This window comes from Rhinopithecus roxellana, chromosome 12 (genome assembly GCF_007565055.1).
Source record: "Rhinopithecus roxellana isolate Shanxi Qingling chromosome 12, ASM756505v1, whole genome shotgun sequence".
Taxonomy (NCBI): Eukaryota; Metazoa; Chordata; class Mammalia; order Primates; family Cercopithecidae; genus Rhinopithecus; species Rhinopithecus roxellana.
The window spans coordinates 123213575-123237464 of NC_044560.1; the positions used below are offsets into that span (position 1 = coordinate 123213575).

The 23890-nt window shown below is 47.7% G+C and overlaps 2 protein-coding genes across 3 annotated transcripts; both read left to right on the forward strand.

The window, feature by feature from the left end:
* Positions 1-1085: 1085 nt before the first annotated feature.
* Positions 1086-23419, forward strand: NSUN4 (NOP2/Sun RNA methyltransferase 4). Of its 2 annotated transcripts, none has more exons than XM_010363026.2 (6): positions 1086-1593; positions 5462-5805; positions 7951-8105; positions 13428-13588; positions 21608-21732; positions 22798-23419. In XM_010363026.2, exons 1-6 carry the CDS (start codon positions 1501-1503, stop codon positions 23072-23074), a joined length of 1155 nt encoding a protein of 384 aa, XP_010361328.1. In that variant the 5' UTR covers positions 1086-1500; the 3' UTR covers positions 23075-23419. The 2 variants fall into 2 exon arrangements, with proteins under 2 accessions (XP_010361328.1, XP_010361329.1); XM_010363027.1 differs by lacking the exon at positions 1086-1593 and adding an exon at positions 1871-2553.
* On the forward strand, positions 2532-4490 carry LOC115892165 (sperm head and tail associated protein-like). The gene has a single exon (XM_030912909.1). The coding sequence runs from the start codon at positions 2532-2534 to the stop codon at positions 4488-4490; it is 1959 nt and encodes a 652-aa protein (XP_030768769.1).
* Positions 23420-23890: the final 471 nt, after the last annotated feature.

Consider the following 23890-nt stretch of genomic DNA (forward strand, 5'->3'; position numbering starts at 1 on the left):
TAATCCCAGCACTTTGGTGAGGCCCAGGCAGGTAGATCACGAGGTCAGGAGATCGAGACCCTCCTGGCTAACAGGATGAAACCCCGTTTCTACCAAAAATACAAAAAATTAGCTGGGCGAGGTGGCGGGCGCCTGTAGTCCCAGCTATTGGGAGGCTAAGGCAGGAGAATGGCGTGAACCGGCGAGGCGGATCTTGCAGTGAGCCGAGATCACATCAAGCCACTGCACTCCAGCCTTGGCGCCAGAGCCAGACTTCCTCTTAAAAAGAGGAGGTGTGAATAACCCCTTGTTTAGGGTACCATCAAGAAATAACCATAAAAATGGGGCAACCAGCAGCCCTTTGGGGCTGCTCTATCTATGGAACATCCATTCTTTTATTCTTTTACTTTAATAAACTTGCTCTCACTTTGCATTGCGTACTCGCCCTGAATTCTTTCTTGTGAGAGATCCAAGAACCCTCTCTCTGGTAACAATGTCTGTAATCCCAGCCAATCTCCCTGCTTTTTGATCTCCCTGCCTCACTCCTACCCACCCTGATAATTGGCTGTTGAATGATCATTTAAAAACACAGTTTCTGATCATGTCCCTCCTCTCCACTGGATCCAGTGATGTCAAATGTTGTGGGGCCTAACGCTTCCAGAATTTGAGAAGCCATAGTTAAAAAAAAATATATATATATATATACAAAACTTGGCCGGACACTGTGGCTTACGCCTGTAATCCCAGCACTTTGGGAGGCCAAGGCAGGTGGATCACTTGAGGTCAGGAGTTCGGGACCAGCCTGGCCAACATGGTGAAACCCCGTCTCTACTAAAAATACACAAATTAGCGGGTGTGGTGGTGCGCACCTGTAATCCCAGCTCCTTGGGAGGCTGAAGCAGGAGAATCGCTTGAACCCAGGAGGCGAGGGTTGCAGAGAGCTGTGATCGTGCTACTGCACTCCAGCCTGGGCGACAGAGGGAGACTCCCTCTCAAGAAAAAAAATAATAATAATACAAATTAGGTACAGGTCCTTGAAAGGGGGCGTGCAAATGATAGGTCCTGAAACTTAAGCTTCATTCATTTCACTGCAAATCTGCTTCTGCCTACAAGTCTGGTCTCATTTTCCTCTACCTAAGGACTTCCTCCATGCAATTTCGGCCTAGGAGGCCCTTCCCTTCCCTTTTCGCCTAGCTAACTCTTTCGGTACTCAACCACCAGCTCCTAATCCTCCCTGATCCCCCAAGTGGGCTAGGGGCTTCTTTGGAGTCCCTCGCACTGCTCCAAGCATCCAGGAAGAGTCATCACTCCGGGTGCCAGGTTGCTCTTTTTCCAGCAGCCTTCAGGGGATCCCTGGCGGGGCGGAGTCTGTAGAGGCGCGCGGAGTCCTGGGAGAACGTCGGATGTATTTCCTTCCCCCTTTTTCGCTAGTGTCCCGCCGGGTGGCGCTCACCAACTCCCCGGAACACGCGAGTCTCCCGCTGCGGTTCCGGTCGGAATTACCCAGTGGCGCACGCCGACATGGCTGCGCTGACACTGAGGGGTGTCCGGGAGCTGCTGAAGCGTGTGGACTTCGCGACGGTCCCGCGTAGACATCGACATAAGAAGAAATGGGTAAGGTCCGGCTGGGGGCGCAGGAGGGAAAAGTGAGGGTGGAAGGTTCTCCAGTCCTTCCATTTCCCGGCCCTCGAGAACGCCTACGCGTCTTTCCTAAGTGCTTATCTGAGCATCCGGAGGCACCTCCCTCTCACGTCTGTTCCGTCACCGCCTCTGTCCTCACTCTTGCTGTCCCGAGCGTTCGTTTCTTCCACTTGTTACGTCTGCAGTCTCCTGACTCCGCCCCTCTAAGTTGCGTCATCACCTTCGCCTTCATTCTTTTAGTGATGTCAGGGTCTCTTGTTCCTCAGCTGTGTCCCCATACCTTTCTGTCCCCCACTACCCCTTTTACTTCCCTCCCTCCCCTCCCCTTTTCCCTTGCCCATTCTTCCCCCCCGCCCCGACTTCTCCTCCTTTCCTCATTGATTTTTCCAGTCCGGTCACCCTCACCCCTCGGAAAATACCATAGCGACCTTCCCTGCACTCCTGGGTCTCCGCCGCCTTGCAGGAAAGGATTCAGCCCCTTCCTCAACCTGGAACTGCCTCTGGCGACGGGGAAAGGTTACAGCGACCACCCTGCCCATACTGCCGGCCCAAACCCTGGCAAAAGGTGCAACGAATCCTCTCATCCTCTGGAATCTCCCTGCTTCTCCAGAGACCCTTTTTCTTGCCTCCCTGGAAGCCCTGGAATTTCTTCTATGACTGGCACGACCCCCTACCCACCCCAGCCGATTCCCTCGCGGCCTCCACCATCTCTTCCACCCCCACAACCTTCCTCGCACTCAGGGAGATGTTCTTTTGAGTCCTCTTCCCCACTCCTGGAAAGGACCTACTGCCGCGAGCCCTGCTACTCGGGTTCCCCACTCTCCAGCCCTTATTTTGAGCAGTTCAGCATTCCGGGGTCACCCCCTCTCTGTCAGCGGACCCCTTATTGCAGCTGGATGAATCCCTCGAGAATGCGGCGTGCCTGTCTTCAAGGCGCGTACTTTGACCAGCGCACTAATCTCTGTTACTCCAGCAGATGCCCTTCAGCTTTTGGAACCAGCCCGGCAACCTCCTTTCCCCTTGCTCATCAGTCCCCGGGAACGAGCCCAGTGACCTCCCCTCAGCTCACTCGTGTACCCTTGGAAACTGGACCCATGATTTCGCCTCCTCCTACACGTAGGACCCCGGGAACTTGCCTCACGATTTCACCTCCTCTTGCTCCCCGGCCAGTGGAAACTAGTCCTATGGACTCCCCAACCCTTTCTCACAGAGTTTTGGAAACTGGGCTGATGATCTCTCTGCCCTCTCACTGGTCCTCAGGGAGAAGTTATAATGACCCCCTTCTCTCCCCAGCATCTTCCCCACCTACTGGCAGCTTTTACCGTGGCAGCCTTAAGCCTCTAGACTCTTGTGAACCCAAACCACAGCTTGACCTGCCCCTTGAGAAAAATTGTTGTGGCTCCCCACTCTCTTCTCAGGCAGGTAGGCCTGGCTTTCCCAGGTCACCTCAGGAGGGCTCTTATCATTACTCCCATCTTTCTTCAGAGGCCTACATGCCTACCCCTGGGAGTCCTTGCTATGCCGTCCGCCTGCGCCCTGGGAGTACTGATTCTCCTTGGTCACCCCAGTCCCAGACTCCCAGGAAGGCTTGCTTTGAGTCCCTTCTCTCCTGGGAGCCAAGTGGGAACTCTTACCTCATCCTAACTCCGGGCACCACAATTTCTGGTCCCCCCTGTTCCCAGGAACTATCTCGTCCCCATGGTCCTCATTCTGTCCTTTCCTTCCCTTCACCGCTGGGCAACCAGTTTATATCTCCACCCCAGTCACTTCCCCGCAGAAGCTATAATGAACCCCCTCTTCCCACCCCAGTTTCCCCCCAGCCGAAGTCCCCTAAGTCCCCAGAGTTAAGACAGTCACGTACGCCCCACAAATGTCTCTCCCTAGTCAACACTCCCCAGCACACCCCTTCTAGCCAGCCCAAGCCCACTAAGGCCCGCACCTCTCCCTCACCTCCCTCCTGCCTCTCTGGTCCTTCTTGTATAGAGCCATACATCACAACTCCTTCAAATTCCAGCCCCAAAGAACTTCCCCCAGGGACTGCCTTACCGACTGTGGTCTGTAGAACCCTCAAAATGGTTGTCCCCACTTCTCTTCCCCTCTGCCTTCCTTGTGATCCTGTCTCGCCCAATAGTTATGCTCAGAGCAGCCCCCATGGGCCCTCCATAGGGCCCCCCTGCAATACCCATATATACTCTGTGGTTCCCTCCACCCCCCATCCCTGCCCACTGTCTGGCTCCCTCAGTCATTCGAAAGGCCCCCCTCCCATTGTGCCGCTGTGTGACACCTATAGCACTCCTAGGGGCCCACCCCAACCTCGTCGTCAGCCTGTGATGCCTCCTTGTTCTACCCATATCTATTCTTTTATCCCTTTGAGAACACCCTTTGATCCTCAAAGTTTACCCATTGTCCCCCGAGTCCGGGCCTACCCTGATACTGTCCCCTGTGGCCTCCATATCTACCCTGTGGCCTCTCAAGGCCCTTGCAAAGAGCCCCTGCAGATCCCCTACAGCTGCCCTTTGACTTCATCCAAGGATTCCAGCTGTAACACCAATCCCGGCTGTAGTTCGACTATTATTAGGGAATGCCAGAGTAGTGACAGTGAGAGCAGGAGTTCCCACCAAAGCCAAAGCCGGAGCCAAAGCAAGAGTCCCCATCATGACAGAAGTCAGAGCCGAAGCAAGAGCCATCATTTGAGCAGAAGTCCGAGCCAGAAAAGGAGTCCCTATCCTAGCAGAAGCTGGGGCCGGAGCAGTAGTCCTCAACAAAACACAAGTCAGGGCCAGAGTGAGAGTCCCCAGCTTAGCATAAATGAGCGCCACGGTGAGAGTCCCCAAATTAGCAGAGGTCAGGGCAAGAGCAAGAGTCTATGATGGCAAAAGTCGGAACTGGAGCAAGAGTCCCCAACATAGCAAAGGTCAAGGCCAGAGCAAGAGTCCCAGCAAGGGCAAAAGTCACAGTCAGAGTGAGAGTCCTCACCATAACAAGAAATGAAGGCCAGAGCAAAAGTTCTGACCAGACCAAAAATCTAGGCCAGAGCAAGGCATAGATAGTAACAAGATTGCCAGCTATAACAAGCATCCCAGCTGCAGCAATCAGGACCAACTTGTGGACTCCTCATCTGAAGTCTTCATTTCTCTTGTACTCTGCCTCCTCGCTCTTGTCCTCTTGTCCCCTGCTACCCCCATAGCAGTCATCCTACAAGTCCCTGTTTTGGTTCACACCTCAAGATTCTGTGTGCCCTCCTTGTCCTACCTTTCTGGGGTCTGGGAACTCTCCCACCATGACCTTCAACCCTCTGATTCTAAGCATTATGGTGCTGGTCACTGCATGACGCTAGGTAAGTTACCCACATCTCTTCATCACATTGAAACGTTATTTATTTATTTTTGTATCTTACTGAGCTATGAGTTGTAGTGCTCACATAAGCTAGAAGACATGAAAGTACTTTCTAAATAGGACTGTTCAGAAGAAAAGGGTCTTTTGCTTTTAAGTTCAAAGCTTCCCAGAGCCTCTATAGTTTCTCCTAATCTTCTGCAGGCTTTCCTCAAGAGTCCTCTCCTGATCTCCCATTCTTCTAAGTTCCTCTTACTCCAAGGTCTCCCTCCTTGATGACCCCCACACAGTACCATGAGAGTTACATCTTTATCAGACAACCCTAGGATGGGAAGGCCCACCCTCTGCTACTGTTCCCTCTCACACTTCTCTGGCAGGCAGGCAGGATGCAAAACCAGGAGTGGGCACTAGCTGGATCCAAGTTGCCCCTAGACTCTGAGGTGGGGTCAGGTAGTAGGGGGTAGAGGCAAGACTGGGAAAACCAATAAGCCTGTCTTCTCTCTTTTAGGCTGCCACAGAGCCCAAATTCCCTGCCGTTCGACTGGCTTTGCAGTATTTTGACATGACTTACAGTGTGCAGTTTGGAGATCTTTGGCCATCAATCCGTGTCAGTCTCCTCTCAGAGCAGAAGTATGGTGCACTGGTCAATAACTTTGCTGCCTGGGATCATGTAAATGCTAAGCTGGAGCAGCTGAGTGCCAAGGACTTTGTGAATAAAGCCATCTCCCACTGGGAACTGCAGTCTGAGGGTGGCGAATCTGCAGCCCCATCCCCTGCCTCCTGGGCCTGCAGTCCGAACCTTCGATGCTTCACTTTTGCCAGAGGGGATGTCAGTCGCTTCCCTCCTGCCAGGTAGGATCTGGAGCTGTGACAAGCAGTCCTGAGTGCCTGCTGGAAGTAGATATGATGAGACTCAGCGTCTACTCTCTGTAATAAGGACCATGATATTGCTAATATTTATGGCATGTTTATACAGACTAGGCATTTTTTGAGGTGCTATATATATGTTATCTCTTTTTGTTCTGTCAACAGCCTTATGAAGTAGTTATTATTGCTCCTCTTTTACATTTGGGGAAACTGAGGTACACAGAAGTTAAGATTCTTACTTGCTTTAGGTCCCTCAGATGTTAAGTGATGTGGCTAATATTTAGACCCAGAACCTGCACTTTGAACCCACTCTGCTCTGTGCCTCTGGTAGAAAATAGTCACCTTTTACATGACCACTCACTGGGCCCTCTCAAGGTGAAATGTGTGTTATTCACAGCAGTCTTCTCATTTTGTCCTCACAGCCACCCATCAAAGTGAATAGGAAAAGTAACTTCATGGTAGCAAAGAGGTAATGGGACTTTCCTAGGAAATAGGGCTGGCATAGGGGCACAAACTTGGTATTAGACTGGGAAAAAGAAAGAACTTCCAGTTTTCTTGATTCAATCCTCATGTAGACGAAGTTGCTTGAGAAAAGACTGCGGAATCAAATGCTGAATTCTGCTTTAACAATTAAGGAGAGCTCAATGTTAGTTGTAGGGTATGGGAATCGATACCCTACAACTTTTTGAAAGACTTTATCGGACTTTCAAAAAGACTGATTTATTTTTTGAAAAGAATAAATTTTGAAAGACTGATTTATTTATTTAAAAATATTGACTGGGCGCGGTGGCTCACGCCTCTAATCCTAGCACTTTGGGAGGCCAAGGCGGGCAGATTGCCTGAGCTCAGGAGTTCGAGACCAGCCTGGGCAACACGGTGAAACCCTGTCTCTACTAAAATACAAAAAAATAGCTGGGTGGCTGGGCACAGTGGCTCATGCCTGTAATCCCAGAACTTTGGGAGGCCGAGGCGGGCGGATCACGAGATCAGGAGATCAAAACCATCCTGGCTAACACAGCGAAACCCTGTCTCTACTAAAAGTACAAAAAATTAGCCAGGCGTAGCAGCGTGCGCCTGTAGTCCCAGCTACTCGGGAGGCTGAGGCAGGAGAATGGCGTGAACCCGGGAGGTGGAGCTTGCAGTGAGCTGAGATCATGCCACTGCACTCCAGCCTGGGTGACAGAGTGAGATTCTGTCTCAAAAAAAAAAAAAAAATTAGCTGGGTATGGTGGTGTGCACCTGTAGTCCCAGCTACTTGGGAGGCTGAGGCAGGAGAATTGCTTGAACTCAGGAGGTGGAGATTACAGTGAGCTGAGATCATGCCACTGTACTCCAGCCTGGGTGACAGAGTGAGACTGTATCTCAAAAAAAAAAAAAAAAAATTGTCTACCAAATACTAGGCATTCAAGTGCCTTGATGCACAAGCCCTCATAGAGCTTCCAGTTTAGTGAGGAAGACAGCTATTTAAAAACAGTAATTGGCCAGGCACAGTGGCTCACACCTGTAATCCCAGCACTTTAGGAGGCCAAATCAGGCAGATCATCCGAGATTAGGAGTTCAAGACCAGCCTGACCAAAATGGTGAAACCCCGTCTCTACTAAAAAATACAAAAAATTAGCTGGGTGTGGTGGTACATGCCTGTAATCCCAGCTACTCGGGAGGCTGAGGCAGGAGAATCACTTGAATCTGGGAGGCAGAGGTTGCAGTGAGCCAACATTGCTCCACTGCACTCCAGGCTGGGCAACAGAGAGAGACTGCATCTCAAAAAAAAAAAAAAAAAAAAATTAGCCAGGCATGGTGGCGGGCACCTGTAATCCCAGCTACTCGGGAGGCTGAGACAGGAGAATCACTTGAAACTGGGAGGCAGAGGTTGCAGTGTGCCGAGATCGTGCCACTGCACTCCAGCCTGGGCAACAAAAGTGAAACTCGGTCAATAAATAAATAAATAAATAAATAAAAATTCTGGCTCCTGTATAGATGAATGAATAAGTGAATAAGTAAGTGTGGGTCTGAGAAATGAATTTTTGCTGATTGGAGCTCAGGCCCCAGAGGGCATGGACTTGGTGGCCTTGACTCCCAGTGGGTGTCCTGACCTGGAATTTAACAATAAAGTGGTCTCCTCTTTTCCAGACCTGGCAGCCTGGGTGTCATGGACTACTACCTGATGGATGCTGCCTCCTTGCTGCCTGTCCTGGCCCTTGGCCTGCAGCCTGGGGACATTGTGCTTGACCTGTGTGCAGCTCCTGGGGGAAAGACACTAGCGTTGCTTCAGACTGGCTGTTGCCGTAAGTCGGGGTGCTGGTGTGTTGGGCAGAGAGAACTCCCTACCTCACCTAGTCCCAGGTACATTGAATATGGTAAGTTCAGCTGGGTGCAGTGGCTCACATCTGTAATCCCAGCACTTTGGGAGGCCGAGGCAGGCAGATCACCTGGTGTTCCAGACCGGCCTGGTCAACATGGTAAAACCCTGTCTCTACTAAAAATATATAAATTAGCCAGGTGTGATGGTGCACGCATGTAATACCAACTACTCAGGAAGCTGAGGCAGGAGAATTGCTTGAACCTGGGAAGTGGAGGTTACAATGAGCCGAGATCGTGCCACTGCACTCCAACCTTGGTGACAGAGTGAAACCCTGTCCCTCACACACACACAAAAAGAATATGGTAGGTTCTCTAGTCCCAAAGTCAGAGTGGAGGGTAGTACTTACTTGCTAAGCTTGTATATTTTTTCATTAGTTCCTCTCTTTCTCTGTCAATTGGTCAAGAAAGATTGCTGAACAAGTTCTCTGAAGTCAGATTAAAGTAGGGCTCTGATCAGTTGACCACATGACACACACTCCTCTTCATCTGTTTACTTTTCCTCAAAGATTAAGCCCATTTCTTTAGCCTACCAGCTAAAATGATAAGATCTGCCTGCAGTCACCATTTACATGTTTTATATGTCACTCTTCCAGGCTTTATGTGCTTTAATCTTACTCTGCTACTCTCTGTTGCCTTTGCTCTTGTTAAATTTTCTCCCTGGAATTCCTTCACCCTTGGCTGTCCAAATTCTTTTGACTTTCTTTTTTTTTTTGAAACGGAGTCTCACTCTGTTGCCCAGGCTGGCACGACCTTGGCTCACTGCAAGCTCTGCCTCCCGGGTTCACGCCATTCTCCTGCCTCAGCCTCCTGAGTAGCTAGGACTACAGGCACCCGCCAGTATGCCTGGCTAATTTGTTTTTGTACTTTTAGTAGAGACAGGGTTTCACTGTGTTAGCGAGGATGGTCTCAACCTCCTGACGTGATCCGCCCACCTTGGCCTCCCAAAATGCTCGGATTACAGGTGTGAGCCACCATGCCCAGCCATCCTTTTGACTTTCAAGCCTCAGCTCAAGTGTGCCACTTCTTGGACATCTTTCCTTATGACTTCTGGTGGCCGGTTCAGAAATGATGCCTGTCTCCTGTGTTCCCACAGCATGGGTATCGCCCTTGCAACATTACCCTTGCCTTAGGGCTTTACTAGTTATATCTTCTCCCTCTTAAAGATGATGGATTCTGGCCGGGCATGGTGACTCACGCATATAATTCCAGCACTTTGGAAGGCTGACGCGGGTGGATCACCTGAGGTCAGGAGTTCAAGACCAGCCTGGCTAACATGGTGAAACCCCGTTTCTATTTAAAATACAAAAAATTAGCCGGGCCTGGTAGCAGGCTAATCCCAGCCACTCAAGAGGCTAAGGCAGGAGAATCGCTTGAACCTGGGAGATGGAGGTTGCAGTGAGCCGAGATTGCTCCATTGCACTCCAGCTTGGGCAACAAGAAGAAAACTCTGTCTCAAAAAAAAAAAAAAAAAAAAAAGGGGCCGGGCGCGGTGGCTCAAGCCTGTAATCCCAGCACTTTGGGAGGCCGAGACGGGTGGATCACGAGGTCAGGAGATCGAGACCGTCCTGAAGGCTAACACGGTGAAACCCCGTCTCTACTAAAAAATACAAAAAACTAGCCGGGCGAGGTGGCGGGCGCCTGTAGTCCCAGCTACTCGGGAGGCTGAGGCAGGAGAATGGCCTAAACCTGGGAGGCAGAGCTTGCGGTGAGCTGAGATCTGGCCACTGCACTCCAGCCTGGGCGACAGAGTGAGACTCCATCTCAAAAAAAAAAAAAAAAGGTAGATTCCTTGGGGATAGGCCCACATCTTATTTGTCTCAGTAAAGTAGCCCAGCCAAGGCCTTGTGCACTTTTTTTTTTTTGAGACGAAGTTTCGCTTTTCTACCCAAGTTGGAGTGCAGTGGAGCTCAGCCAGGCTTCTCTTGCCCTGTGCCCAAGCCTTTCTGTTGGGCCTAGACCCTTGTTTTCCAGCTCTTGTCAGCCAGCTTGCACAGTTTGAGTCAGCATCCAGCCTTATGATAGGCATTGGTTGATTCAGACAGGTATCACATTTTCTGTAAGTCCAGAGGGAGAGAAGAAAAGATGGGTCATGGGCTTAATGAATCCAATGCAAGAGAGCCCAGCCAATGTGCTGGACAATTCTGATCTGACTGAATGCTGTGGGAATCCATTAGAAGGGAGATGAGTAAGGGTAGCATTACTTGGAGGAGGAGGAACTTGAACTAGGAGGAGGAAGAAGGGCAAAGAAGAAGTAATTGAGAGTTGTTCTTCTAAGGTGTGCTTAACTATCAGCACCTCACCTTCATCCCAGCTCCTCATCCAAATGACGACTCTTGATTCGAGGAAGACGGGATCACAGTATTTGTATAAGAAGGAAAGTTAGGGTTTACTTAGTCTAGCCCTCATATTTTGTGGAGGGAGAAATTGAGTTCTGTGGAGATTAAATAAATAATACAAGAATTAGAGGTAGAGCCAGAACTGGAACCCATCTTTCTTTTTCTCAGTTCATATCCTTCTGCAAATTCCTCTAGAGCAGAGAATACAATTTTTACTTCTTTGAGTGCCCTCAAAAATGGAGACATTGGCCGGGGGGCGGTGACTCACGCCTGTAATCCCAGCACAAGCTAGGAGGCTGAGGCAGGTGGAATACTTGAGTCCAGGAGTTCGAGATTATCCTGGGCAACATAGTGAGAGCTCGTCTCCATTAAAATAAAAAAAGAGGAGACATTTATTTGTGCTATTACTAAGCTGGTTCATAGTAGTGACCACTCCCATTAGATAAGGTGGACACTCGCATCTCGCATTCTTGCACCCTCCCTTGTTGCTCTTTGACTCAGAGGCCAGGTATCAACTGTCATTTATCATCAAACTTGCAATATTTTTCTCATAGTAGCACTAAGCAAAGTGAGATATTTCTTGAACTCATGTCTATCAATAAAGAGAAAATGAAAGGTAGATGGTAAATCAGAATTAGGTTTGGTTGCATTTGATAGAAAACCTAACTAATTAGCTTAAAGAGGAAACATTAATTTATCTCTTACATAAGAGAAGCTGAGATATAGGCACTCCAGGTATGGAGGCTCCACAATCATCAGGGACTTAAGCTCCCTTTTTCCTTTTGCAATGTATTTTGTTGCTGGTGTTAGCCTTAGCCTCCCTCCCTTTAAGAGGGAGAAGATATATAACTAGTAAAGCTCTAAGACAAGGCCTCATGGTCCAAAATGACTGCTGGAGGTCCAGCCTTCACATCCATATTTTAGTCAAGAGGAAAGGATTGGGCAAAAGAGACTCATTTCATCTCCCAATTATGTCAGCTTTTTAAAAATATCTTCCCAGAATTCTTATCCAATACTTCTGCCTACAACTATGACCAAAAGTTAGTCATATAGTCATATTTAGTTGTGAAAGAAAGGCTTGGCCGGGTCTGCTGGCTCACACCTGTAATCCAAGCAGTTTGGGAGGCCGAGGCAGGCAGATCACCTGAGGTCAGGAGTTCAAGACCAATCTGACCAACATGGAGAAACCCCGTCTCTACGAAAAATACAAAATTGGCTGGCATGGTGGCACATGCCTGTAACCCCAGCTACTCGGGAGGCTGAGGCAGGAGAATCGCTTGAACCCAGGAGGTGGAGGTCACTGTAAACCGAGATCACGCCATTGCACTCTAGCCTGGGCAACAAGAGTGAAACTAAAGAAAGGTTGAGAAATGTAGTCTTCTGGGGCAATTTTTCCCTTCCAAAAAATTGGGGTTCTATTCCTAAGGGGGAAGAGGAGAATAATTTTGGGTAAATCCACTGTAGTATTATCTACCAAAGATGAAGAGAGCCATAGGTTTCCAGAATACTGGGAGAGCATATTTTAGAAATAAATATTCTTTGCTGGGCATGGTGGCCCATACCCATTATCCCAGCACTTTGGGAGGCTGAGGTGGGAGAATTGCTTGAGGCCAGGAATTCAAGACCCACCTGGGCAACATAATGAGACCCAGTCTTTTTTTTTTTTTTTTTTTTAAACAGTCTCGCTCTGTCGCCCAGGCTGGAGTGCAGTGGTGCGATCTTGGCTGCAAGCTCTGCCTCTTGGGTTCACACCATTCTCCTGCCTCAGCCACCCGAGTAGCTGGGACTACAGACACCCGCCACCATGCCCAGCGAATTTTTTGTATTTTTAATAGAGATGGGTTTCACTATGTTAGCCATGATGGTCTCGATCTCCGTACCTTGTGATCTGCCTGCCTTGGCCTCCCAAAGTGCTGGGATTACAGGCGTGAGCCACCGCGCCCGGCCTTCCAGTCTCTTTTTAAAAAATTATTTAAATACATTTTTATTTTTGTAGAAATGAGGTATTGCTATGTTGCCCAGGCTGGCCTTGAACTCCTGGGCTGAAGCAATTCACCTACCTACCTTGGCCTCCTCCCAAAGTGCTGGGATGAGAGGCGTGAGCCACTATGCCCATACTCAGAGACCCTGTCTTTAAAAAAAAAAAAAAAAAAAAGAATGTGGCTGGGTGCAATGGCTCACACCCGTAATCCTAGCACTTTGGGAGGCCAAGGCAGGTGGGATCACCTGAGGTAAGGAGTTCAAGACCAGTCTGGCCAACATGATGAAACCCTGTCTCTACTAAAAATGCAAAAATTAGCCAGGTGAAGTGGCACACACCCATGGTCCCAGCTACTCGGGAGGCTGAGGCACGATAATCGCTTGAACCCAGGAGGTGGAGGTTGCAGTTAGCCGAGATTGTGCCACTGAACTCCAGCCTGGGCGACAGAATGAGACTGTCTCAAAAAAAAAAAAGAAAAAGGAAAGAGAGAGAGAGAAAGAAAAGAAAAGGAGAGAAAGGAAAGGAAAGAAAGGAAAGGGAGGAAAGCGGAGGGGGAAAAGGGGAGGAGAAAGGAAAGGAAAAGGGGAAAGGAGAGGAGAAAGAGGAAAGGAATGGGGATAAGAAAGGAAAAGGGAAAAGGGGAAAGAGAGGGGGAGAAAGGGGAGAGGGGACAGGAAAGGAGAAAGGAAAGGAGTCTTACTTGGTCTGCTTTATTCATTGACTTAAATAACTTTCTGGCCCATGTAGGTGTTTGCCATTGCAACCCCACTCCAGAATGACTGATGCTGTGCCATGCACATAATAAATGTTCCTGATGCTGGGGTTTGTGTTGGCTGGGACTGCCTGAGAATTGGTCTGACTCCATTAGTGCCATTGTTGGTGGAATGTTTCACTCGGCCATGGCCTCTGAAGTATCTTTATTTCCACAGGCAATCTTGCTGCCAATGATCTCTCCACTTCCCGAGTAGCCAGACTACAGAAGATCCTTCACAGCTATGTGCCTCAAGAGATCAGGGATAAAAATCGAGTTCGAGTTACCTCATGGGATGGCAGGAAATGGGGAGAACTGGAGGGGGACACCTATGACCGGGTGAGTGATTCTTGATTTAGGACATGCATCCAGCTTAATGCGGCCTCCCCATCCTGGCTCCAGGGCCTGAGGGGTTAGGATCCAGCCCCTATGTTTGAGTATGTAGAGCTGTTTCTGGACCAGCCAGTTCTACATCGGTGATTTGACCAAAAGAAAAATCAGCTTAGATGACTGGTTATTATCTCCATTAAAGACAGTTGGCAGCAAAAAAGAATTTGAACCTATTTGAGTGGGGAAAAAAGTTATTAGGCTTACTTTATTTCTCAAGTCACTTGGTTGCTCAGAAAGCCTCACGAAGATGAGTATGAATAAACTCATTTATTTATTTTTGAATGTTATTACAGCACATGGTACAAAATTCAGAAGGCACAAAAGAGTATCCAGTGAAAAATGAGTTTCTCTCTTCTGGCCTGTAGCCCCCTACTTCCCCACCCTATAGATAACGATTGTTTCTTTTTTTTTTTTTTTTTTTTTTTTTTTTGAGAAGGAGTTTCACTTTTGTTGCCCAGGCTGGAGTGCAATGGTGCGATCTCTGCTCACTGCAACCTCCGCCTCCCGGGTTCAAGCAATTCTCTGCCTCAGCCTCCTGAGTAGCTGGGATTACAAGCACCCACCACCATGCCCGGCTAATTTTTTTTTTTTTTTTTTTTTTAGTAGAGACGGGGCTTCACCATCTTGTCCAGGCTGGTCTTGAACTCCAGACCTCATGATCCACCCGCCTCGGCCTCCCAAAGTGCTGGGATTACAGGCGTGAGCCACTGCGCCTGGCCGGTAGTATATTATATTGTACTCACTCTTCTGAACTTTGTATTTTTTTCATTTAATAATGTGTCCTGGGGTTAAGTCCTTTTTTAATTTTGTTGACATTTTTGAAGGGTAGTTGTTGAATAACAGTTTATATCAATTTAAGATTTTGATAGAGATTGCTAAATCTCTGTGGAGGTTAAACCAGTTTCACTCCTACTGATAAGGAATGAGTACTGATTTCCCACATCCTGCCAACATTGATGCTATCAAACTTAATTTTTTTGCCAAATGGATGGTATCTAATTTACAATCTCTTATTATGAATCATGTTGAAAGTCTCCATATTTACTTTTAAATTTTTTTTTTTTGAGTGACAAGTTTTCACTTTGTCACCCAGGCTGGAGTACAGTGGTGTGAACACAGCTCACTGCAGCCTCAACCTCCTGGGCTCAAGGGGTTCTTCTGCCTCTGTTTCCCGAGTAGCTGGGACTAGAGGAGTGTGCCATCATGCCCAGCAAATGATTTTTTGTAGAGACGGGGTCTCACTATGTTGCCCAGGCTGGCCTCGAACTCCTGGGCTTGAGCAGTCCCCCCACCTCAGCCTCCCAAAGTGCTGGGATTATAGATGTGAGCCATTGTGCCAGGCCAGTCTCTTCATGTTTTCAAGTTATTTATTTTATTTTAAATGGCATATTCTAAAAATATTTGTTTAGAACACATATTTCTAAAAATATATAAAATATATAGCTGTTGTCTCTGTGTTGTCACCTGATTTACCCAATCTGTCTAGTTCTCACCATTCTGCCTCAACCACTCTAAGAAACTGAAAGAAAGACCAAGGCTTATGGAATCTTGGATAGGCTTGAGACTTGCTTTCTGCCTGTATAGGAATCCCCTACTCATTTTTTTCTTTTTCTTTGAGACAGTTTTGCTCTTGTTGCCCAGGCTGAAGTGCAGTGGTGCAATCTTGGCTCACTGCAACCTCTGCCTCCCTGGTTCAAACCTCAGTTCAAAGTTCGGTTCTCCTGCCTCAGCCTTCCAAGCAGCTGGGATTACAGGTGTGTGCCGCCACGCCTGGCTAATTTTGTTTTTTTTAAATAGAGACAGGGTTTCACCATGTTGGTCAGACTGGCCTCGAACACCTGACCTCAAGTGATCTACTCGCCTCAGCCTCCCAAAGTGCTGGGATTGCAGGCGTGAGCCACTGCGCCTGGCCTATTCATTTTTCTTGATATGAGAGCAGCGGAACGTGGTGGAGAGAGCATGACCTCTCTTGTCAGCCTAACCAATTGCTACATTACAGGGGTGCTACTTACTAACCTTAGGCAAACTGTTGATCTTGCTGAACTTCAGCCTCTTCGTTTGTGAAACAGGGTAATCCTACCACTTAGGATTATTGTGCAGATTCAGTGAGTATCCAGGGAAAGCATTTAGTATAGTACCTGGCGGTGAAAATTAGGCAAGCAGGAGCCATCATCATTTTTCAGCCTATGCTTAAACACATCCATTGATGGGTGCACACTGAGATTCTGTTGTTGAACACTTACAATGTTAGAAAGTTCTGCCTCTTACTGCAATCTGTAGATTGCATAGTATATGGGTGAGGGCAAGGATTCTGGAATCAGACTCCTTGGATTAGACCTGGTTCCATTACTTATCAGCCAGAGAAGTTTCAGTGAGTTACTTAACTTTCAGTTAAACTTCAGCTTCTTCATCTGTAAAATGAGGGTAATAGTATAGTGCCTGTCCTGTAGGTGAAAATTAAATAAGAATGCATTTGGCACAATGTCTGGAATATAGAAAGCATTCACTAGTATTATAATCATCACAATCCTTACCATTATTATAATTATTATTTTCATTCATTAATCCTAGCTACTTATTTTGGAACAATATAGAATGAGTGACCTGCTCTTTCACTTGACAGCTTTGATGTTTGAAGATGTCTTTGTTAATTTGTTTGTTGAAAAACTAGTTGTGACCGGGCACGGTGGCTCATGACTGTAATCCCAGCACTTTGGGAGGCTGAGGTGGGTGGATCACCTGAGGTCAGGAGTTCGAGACCAGCCTGGCCAACATGGTGAAACCCCATCTCTACTAGAAATACAAAATTAGCCGGGTGTGGTGGCAGGCACCTGTAATCCCAGCTACTCGGGAGGCCGAGGCAGGAGAATTGCTTGAACCCAGGAGGCGGAGATTGCGGTGAGCTGAGATCACACCATTGCACTCCAGCCTGGGGTACAAGAGTGAGACTTTGTCTCAAAAACAAAACAAAACAAAACAAAAAAACTAGTTGTGTGCAATATACTCTGCTGTGGTAGGCAACTGTTAAGTACTTTTATTTATTTATTTGAGACAAGGTCTTGCTGGGGCTAGAATGCAGTGATGCAATCATGGCTCACTTCAGTCTTGACTTTCTGGGCTTAAGGGATCCTCCTACCTCAACCTCCCAAGTAGTTGAGACTACAGGTACGTGCACCATGCCTGGCTAATTTTTTAACTTTTTGTAGAGATGAGGTCTCACTATGTTGTCCAAGCTGGTCTCGAATTCCTGAGTTCAAGTGATCCTCCTGCCTCAGCCTCCCAAAGCATTAGGATTACAGGTGTGAGCCACCATGCCCAGCTGCGTTAAGCACTTTAGATGCAAAGAAGAATACTACCTCAGGGCTCTACATACTCTTGGTAACTCCATCCTTCTCCCGGCTCCACTTGTCCGTCAGCTGGAGAAGGGACAGGACCTCAGAGCTCTGCATGTTCATGGAAGACACTAACCCTTCCCCCCAACTCACAACTTTCTTTTTTTTGTGAGCTCTATTTCAAATAATATGATGTTTATTTGAACATGTTTCTATCTTCCCTTATAATACAATAGTATACAAATTGATATTAATACAAATAATATTTGTTAGACACTTGCCCAGGGCTGAGATTCAGTGGGAGCACCATCCTGGCAGGACTGGTTATGATTGACATCCATTGCCAGTGCCTGATGTGAAGATGCACGTGCCATATTGATGTGGAGTGATTTGACTACCCTCCCTAAATGTTTCCTAAGTGTAGTGCAACAGTACAACTTCCTTTTCTTTCTTCTGTGACTGAGATCAACATTTTTTTTTTATTTTTGAAACAGGGTTTCACTCCCATTGCCCAGGCTGGAGTGCAATGGCACAATCTCGGCTCACTGCAACCTCTGCTCCCTGGGCTCAAGCAGTTTTCCTGCCTCATCCTCCCAAGTAGCTGGGACTACAAGCACGTGCCAGCAAGCCCAGCTAATTTTTCTGGTATTTTTTGTAGAGACGGGGTTTTGTCATATTGCCCAGGCAGTTCTCGAACTCCTGGGCTAAAGCAATCTGCCCGCCTTGGCCTCTCAAAATGAACATTTTCCACTGTTGACACTACTGAAGCAGTATTAGATATATTAGAACCAAGATATTCAGATATATTGCCATTGATTTATAGTCCCCTTGAAATTATATAGCTCTGCTCTTTCTCTGCATCAGGGGCTCAGGAGTCCAGCGGTCCTAAGTATATCTTGTAGCCATCTTCCTAAGAGTTCTGGCCATGACTCAGGACACTGAGAAGGAGTAAGGAAAGAGTCTATAGACATATCCTCCTTTTTGGGTCGGGGAAACTCCTACAGCTTTTTTTTTTTTTTTTTTTTTAACATTGCAGCTGTACCTTTGCTCATCCCTTTGTATTTAGGACATTTCCTTTTAGGTGTATCTCTTACATGCTGCATAGACAGGTTTTGCTTTGTGAGCCAATCTATACATTTTATTCTTTTCATTGCTGACTTAAGCAATTGATACCATTGATGATTTTGATCTCAGCTCTGTCAAATTATTATTATTTTATTTATTTATTTTTTGAGACAGAGTCTCACTCTGTTACCCAAGTTGGAGTTCAGTGGCCCCATCTTGGCTCACTGCAACCTCCACATTCAGGGTTCAAGCAATTCTTGTGCCTCAGCCTCCCAAGTAGCTGGGATTACAGGCACCCGCCACCATGCCTGGCTAATTTTTGTATTTATTTATTTATTTTGAGATGGAGTCTCGCTGTGTCACCCAGGCTGGGTGCAGTGGCACAATCTTGGCTCACTGCAACCTCAACCTCCCGGGTTCAAGCGATTCTCCTGCCTCAGCCTCCTGAGTAGCTGGGATTACAGGTGCCTGCCACCATGCCAGGCTAATTTTTATATTTTGAGTAGAGACAGGGTTTCCCCATGTTGGTCAGGCTGGTCTCGAATTCCTGACCTCGGGTGATTCGCCTGCCTCGGCCTCCCAAAGTGCTGGGATTGTAGGCGTGAGCCACTGCTCCCGGCCTAATTTTTTTTTGAAATGGAGTCTCACTCCGTTGCCAGACTGGAGTGCAGTGGTACGATCTTGGCTCACTGCAACCTCTGCCTCCTGGGTTTAAGCGATTCTCCTGCCTCAGCCACCTGAGTATCTGGGACTACAGGTGCGCGCCACCACGCCCAGCTAATTTTTGTATTTGTAGTAGAGATGGGGTTTCACCATGTTGGCTAGGATGGTCTTGATCTCTTGACCTCGTGGTCTGCTTGCCTCAGCCTCCCAAAGTGCTGGAATTACAGGTGTGAGCCACTACGCCTGACCCCTGTCAAATTATTTTACTGTGTTTATTTACCATGTTTCTTTCACTGTGGGGTCTCTGTCCTTGCTGTTTTGTTTTTCTTTTAACTTCTTTTGTTATCTAGGAAGGTTTATATTAATATTTTAATTCTACATTGGATAATTCCTATATCAAAACTATTGTTGACAATCAATTACAGATGGAACTTCATCTACACTTTCTCCCCATCTCACTCCTGCTCTTTCTCCCTTTCTCACTCCTGCAATTGGCTAGTCTCATTGAGAAAACAAACTGGGGTCGGTCAGGCATGATGGCTCATGCCTGTAATCCCAGCACCTTAGGAGGCTGAGGCGGGTGGATCACCTGAGGTCAAGATTTTGAGACCAACCTGGCCAACATGGTGAAACCCCGTCTCTACTAGAAAAATACGAAAATTAGCCGAGTGTGGTATTGTGCACCTATAGTCCCAGCTACTTAGGAGGCTGAGGTGGGAGAATCGCTTGAACCCAGGAGTTGGAGGTTGCAGTGAGCTGAGATCGCGCCATTGCACTCCAGCCTGGGTGACAGAACGAGACTCCATCCCAAAAACAAACAAACAAATAAACTGGGAATTTAGTTTTACTGGATTCTGTTTCTGCTGACTTGCTCAAGGAGTCTTGTTTCCTTTTAAGTTTTGTGGTTATTTTTGTGTCCTATCGTAAGCTTCTTTTTTTTTTTTTTGAGGCAAAGTCTTGCTTTGTCGCCAAGGCTAGAGTGCAGTGGTGTGATCTTGGCTTACTGCAACCTCCACCCCCCAGGTTCAAGCAATGCTCCCACCTCAGCCTCCTGAGTAGTAGCTGGGACTACAAGAGTGCTCCCACCACGCCTGGCTAATTTTTTTTTTTTTTTTTTGAGACGGAGTCTCGCTTTGGTGCCCAGGCTGGAGTGCAGTGGCACAATCTCGGCTCACTGCAACCTCTGCCTCCCAAGTTCAAGCGATTCTCCTGCCTTCGCCTCCTGAGTACCTGGGATTATAGGCATGTGCCACCATGCCTGGCTAATTTTTGTATTTTGAGTAGAGGCAGGGTTTCGCCATGTTGGCCAGGCTGGTCTCAAACTCCTGACCTCAGGTGATCCACCCACCTCGGCCTCCCAAAGTGCTGGGATTACAGATGTGTGCCACTGTGCCCAGCCTCCTGTCATAATTTTCTTTTCTTTTTTTTTTTTTTTGAGACAGAGTCTCGCTCTGTCACCCAGGCTGGAGTGCCGTGACCGGATCTCAGCTCACTGCAAGCTCCGCCTCCCAGGTTTACGCCATTCTCCTGCCTCAGCCTCCCAAGTAGCTGGGACTACAGGCGCCCGCCACCTCGACCGGCTAGTTTTTTGTATTTTTTAGTAGAGACGGGGTTTCACCATGTTAGCCAGGATGGTCTCGATCTCCTGACCTCGTGATCCGCCCGTCTTGGCCTCCCAAAGTGCTGGGATTAAAGGCTTGAGCCACTGCACCCGGCCCTCCTGTCATAATTTTCTAATAACTTTATTTTATTTATTTATTTTTTGAGACAAAGTCTTACTGTATCTCCCAGGCTAAAGTGCAGTGGCACAATCTCGGCTTACCACATCCTCAACCTCCTGGGATCAAGTATTCCTTTCATTTGAGCCACTTGAGTAGCTGGGACTATAGGTGCATGCCACCACACCTGGCTAATTTTTAAATTTTTTGTAGTTGGGACTACAGGTGCATGCCACCACCATGCCTGGCTAATTAAAAAAAATTTTTTTGTACAGGTGGGATCTCACTCTCATTATGTCCAGACTATAATAACTTTCCTATTGGAGTATAATACAGAAATGACCAAATCATAAGTGTACTGTTTAGAGAATTATAGTTAGCCTTGGCAACATAGCAAAATGCTGTCTCTACAAAAATACAAAAATACAAAAATTAGGCCGGGCACGGTGGCTCAAGCCTGTAATCCCAGCACTTTGGGAGGCCGAGACGGGCGGATCATGAGGTCAGGAGATTGAGACCATCCTGGCTAGCACGGTGAAACCCTGTCTCTACTAAAACTACAAAAAATTAACCGGGCATGGTGGTGGGTGCCTGTAGTCCCAGCTGCTTGGGAGGCTGAGGCAGGAGAATGGCGTAAACCCAGGAGGTGGAGCTTGCAATGAGCCAAGATTGCACCACTGCCCTCCAGCCTGGGCGACAGAGCAGAGCAAGACTCCATCTCAAAAAAAAAATATGTGTATGTGTATATATATATTATTAGTCAATTAGTCTAGAGTGGTGGTTTGCATCTGTCGCCCCAGCTACTCAGGAGGCTGAGGTGGGAGGACTGCTTGATCCCAGGGAGTTTGAGGCTGCAGTGATCTATAATCACATCACTGTACTCCAGTCTGGGCAACAGAGCAATATTTGTCTCTAAAAATTAAAAAAAAAAAAAACAAATTATAGTTGTTTATGTGTTAATTTTGGGTTTTTGACCAGCCATGAATATTCCCAGATATACTATTTTCCCAGTCATTATTTCACAATTGTCTACCAAGTTAAAATGAAGAACTTTGTCAAGTACTCTGCAAAGGAGGGATGGGCAGAGGGAATATTTCACAAACTTGGGCCAGGGGCCTAAAACATCTCTGGCCTAAGGAAGAGAAGCCTATAAGGATCTTTAATACTTTACCCTTTAACACTATGGGTAGGTGCTGGTGGATGTGCCCTGTACCACAGACCGCCACTCCCTTCATGAGGAGGAGAACAACATCTTTAAGCGGTCAAGGAAGAAGGAGCGACAGATATTGCCTGTGCTGCAAATGCAGCTACTTGCGTGAGTGACAGATTTTTAAACTCAGGACTTTGTGCCAGAGTGCTCTGGGAGTCTGGTCACCTGGGAGACTGGGGGACTGGAAACTCTTACCAAGACCATAACCCACACAGGAATCTTATGGCTGGAGATCTGCCTAGAGGAGACAGAAATCATGGGATCATCTCTGGAACATGAAAACCCTATCTGAATTAGCTGGGTGTGGCGATGCACACCTGTAGTCCCAGCTACTCAGGGGGCTGAGGGAGGAGAATCACTTGAACCTAGGAGGTGGAGGCTGCAGTGAGCTGAGATTGCACCACTGCACTCCAGCCTGGGTAACAGAGCAAGACTCTGTCTCAAAAAACAAAAACAAAAACAACCCTATCTAGTAGGACATATATACTAGAGTGGGCTGCACAGATTCACTCATGCTATTTCATCCTCAGTACCAGTGAGTAGCATATGTTTGAAAAATAACTACTAGGGGCCAGGCACGGTGGCTCAAGCCTGTAATCCCAGCACTTTGGGAGGCCGAGGCGGGTGGATCACGAGGTCAGGAGATCGAGACCATCCTGGCTAATATGGTGAAACCCCGTCTCTACTAAAAAATACAAAAAACTAGCCGAGTGAGGTGGCGGGCGCCTGTAGTCCCAGCTACCCGGGAGGCTGAGGCAGGAGAAGGGCGTGAACCCGGGAGGCGGAGCTTGCAGTGAGCTGAGATCCGGTCACGGCACTCCAGCCTGGGCGACAGAGCGAGACTCCGTCTCAAAAATAAATAAATAAATAAATAACTACTAGGGTAAGGGCTCATTCCATAGCCAGCATAGCAATTTGGTCCATAAACAGAGATCAGGGGGTCCTTGTAAGGAGACTTCCTAGTGAAGAGCTCATGGAGTAAGGTTGGGTTGCTATCTGCCTTGAGAATGGCTTTTCAGGCAGTGTCATTGTGGAAGGGACTTGAGAGGCTGTCTAACCAGCTACCCATCCCATAGTAGCCTTCCCTTATCCATGTTTGCAGCTCCTTATGTTGCTCTTCTACTGCTGGGAAGCTCACTAGTCACTGCTTCTGTCTGTTTCTGGTTTCAGGGCTGGACTCCTTGCCACCAAACCAGGAGGCCATGTTGTCTATTCCACCTGCTCACTCTCACACTTACAGAACGAGTATGTGGTGCAAGGTGCCATTGAACTCCTGGCCAATCAATACAGTATCCAGGTGCAGGTGGAAGATCTGACTCACTTCCGAAGGCTTTTCATGGACACATTTTGTTTCTTCTCATCCTGCCAGGTTGGCGAACTGGTAATACCAAACCTCATGGCCAATTTTGGCCCTATGTACTTCTGCAAAATGCGTAGGCTGACATAGCATCACCCAATCCCTGAAGCAAGAAGACAAAGGGTATACTCTGTTAGAGGCACCAGAAACTGGAAACTGGGACCAGTGGCAGAGATGCACTCTGGGTCCTGTCTCCATCCTGTTCGTGTCTTTCTGCAGTTTTTGGCAATAAGAAGTAGAAGATTTTCTGTCCTGTTGTCCAATTGTGGAGCATCAGCAGGTTTCTACTCACTCATTACCCCCTGCCCCATATCCAGGCCTGCACCAAAGTTCACTGCCCCCTTAGGGGCTTAGAAGGAGAAGCCAGTGAGCAGGCTCACACTAAGTTGTAAACATAGGAAGAAGCATTTGGCCAATAAAGTTGTTGAAGCTCTATAGACCTGGGGCTGCAGTTGGGGACTTCATGTTGGTGCACATGCCATTAGTTCCATTTGTACCAGCCAGTTACTGAGCCCCTGTCACCCTTGAAGTGAGTTCCACCTGATCAGTCTTGAGCAGGCAGCAGGCTCAATTAAGCCCGCCTGGGTTTTCCATATGGCCCGTGATCTAATTTAAGGAACAAGTAACTAAAAATATTAAGCCAATGCAAAATAATCTGCTTACCTACTCACATTGGAAAAGCCCTCTGAGCTGAATAATTCTGGCCATTCCTGCTGTCAACAATACTGCTACCCAAATGTGGCTTAGGAGGCTGCTTCTGCTACAAAACCATCATACTGTTGTGCGCGCCTTGTTCTTTGTTCATTCTTTTAGCAAGTATTCCCAGACCTTGTGTATGACAGGTAGCTAGGGAGCTCTTGGAGAGGTAGCAGTTGGGATTGTGGGAGATTACTGGGCTTCCTCATC

Bases quoted from the DNA above. Each gene is read 5' to 3' on its own strand.
- NSUN4 (XM_010363026.2), top strand. From the start codon at position 1,501: ATGGCTGCGCTGACACTGAGGGGTGTCCGGGAGCTGCTGAAGCGTGTG. The intron at 1,594-5,461 runs GTAAGGTCCGGC...TCTCTCTTTTAG, and splicing joins ATCGACATAAGAAGAAATGG to GCTGCCACAGAGCCCAAATT. The intron at 13,589-21,607 runs GTGAGTGATTCT...CACTATGGGTAG, and splicing joins AGGGGGACACCTATGACCGG to GTGCTGGTGGATGTGCCCTG.
- LOC115892165 (XM_030912909.1), top strand. From the start codon at position 2,532: ATGCGGCGTGCCTGTCTTCAAGGCGCGTACTTTGACCAGCGCACTAAT.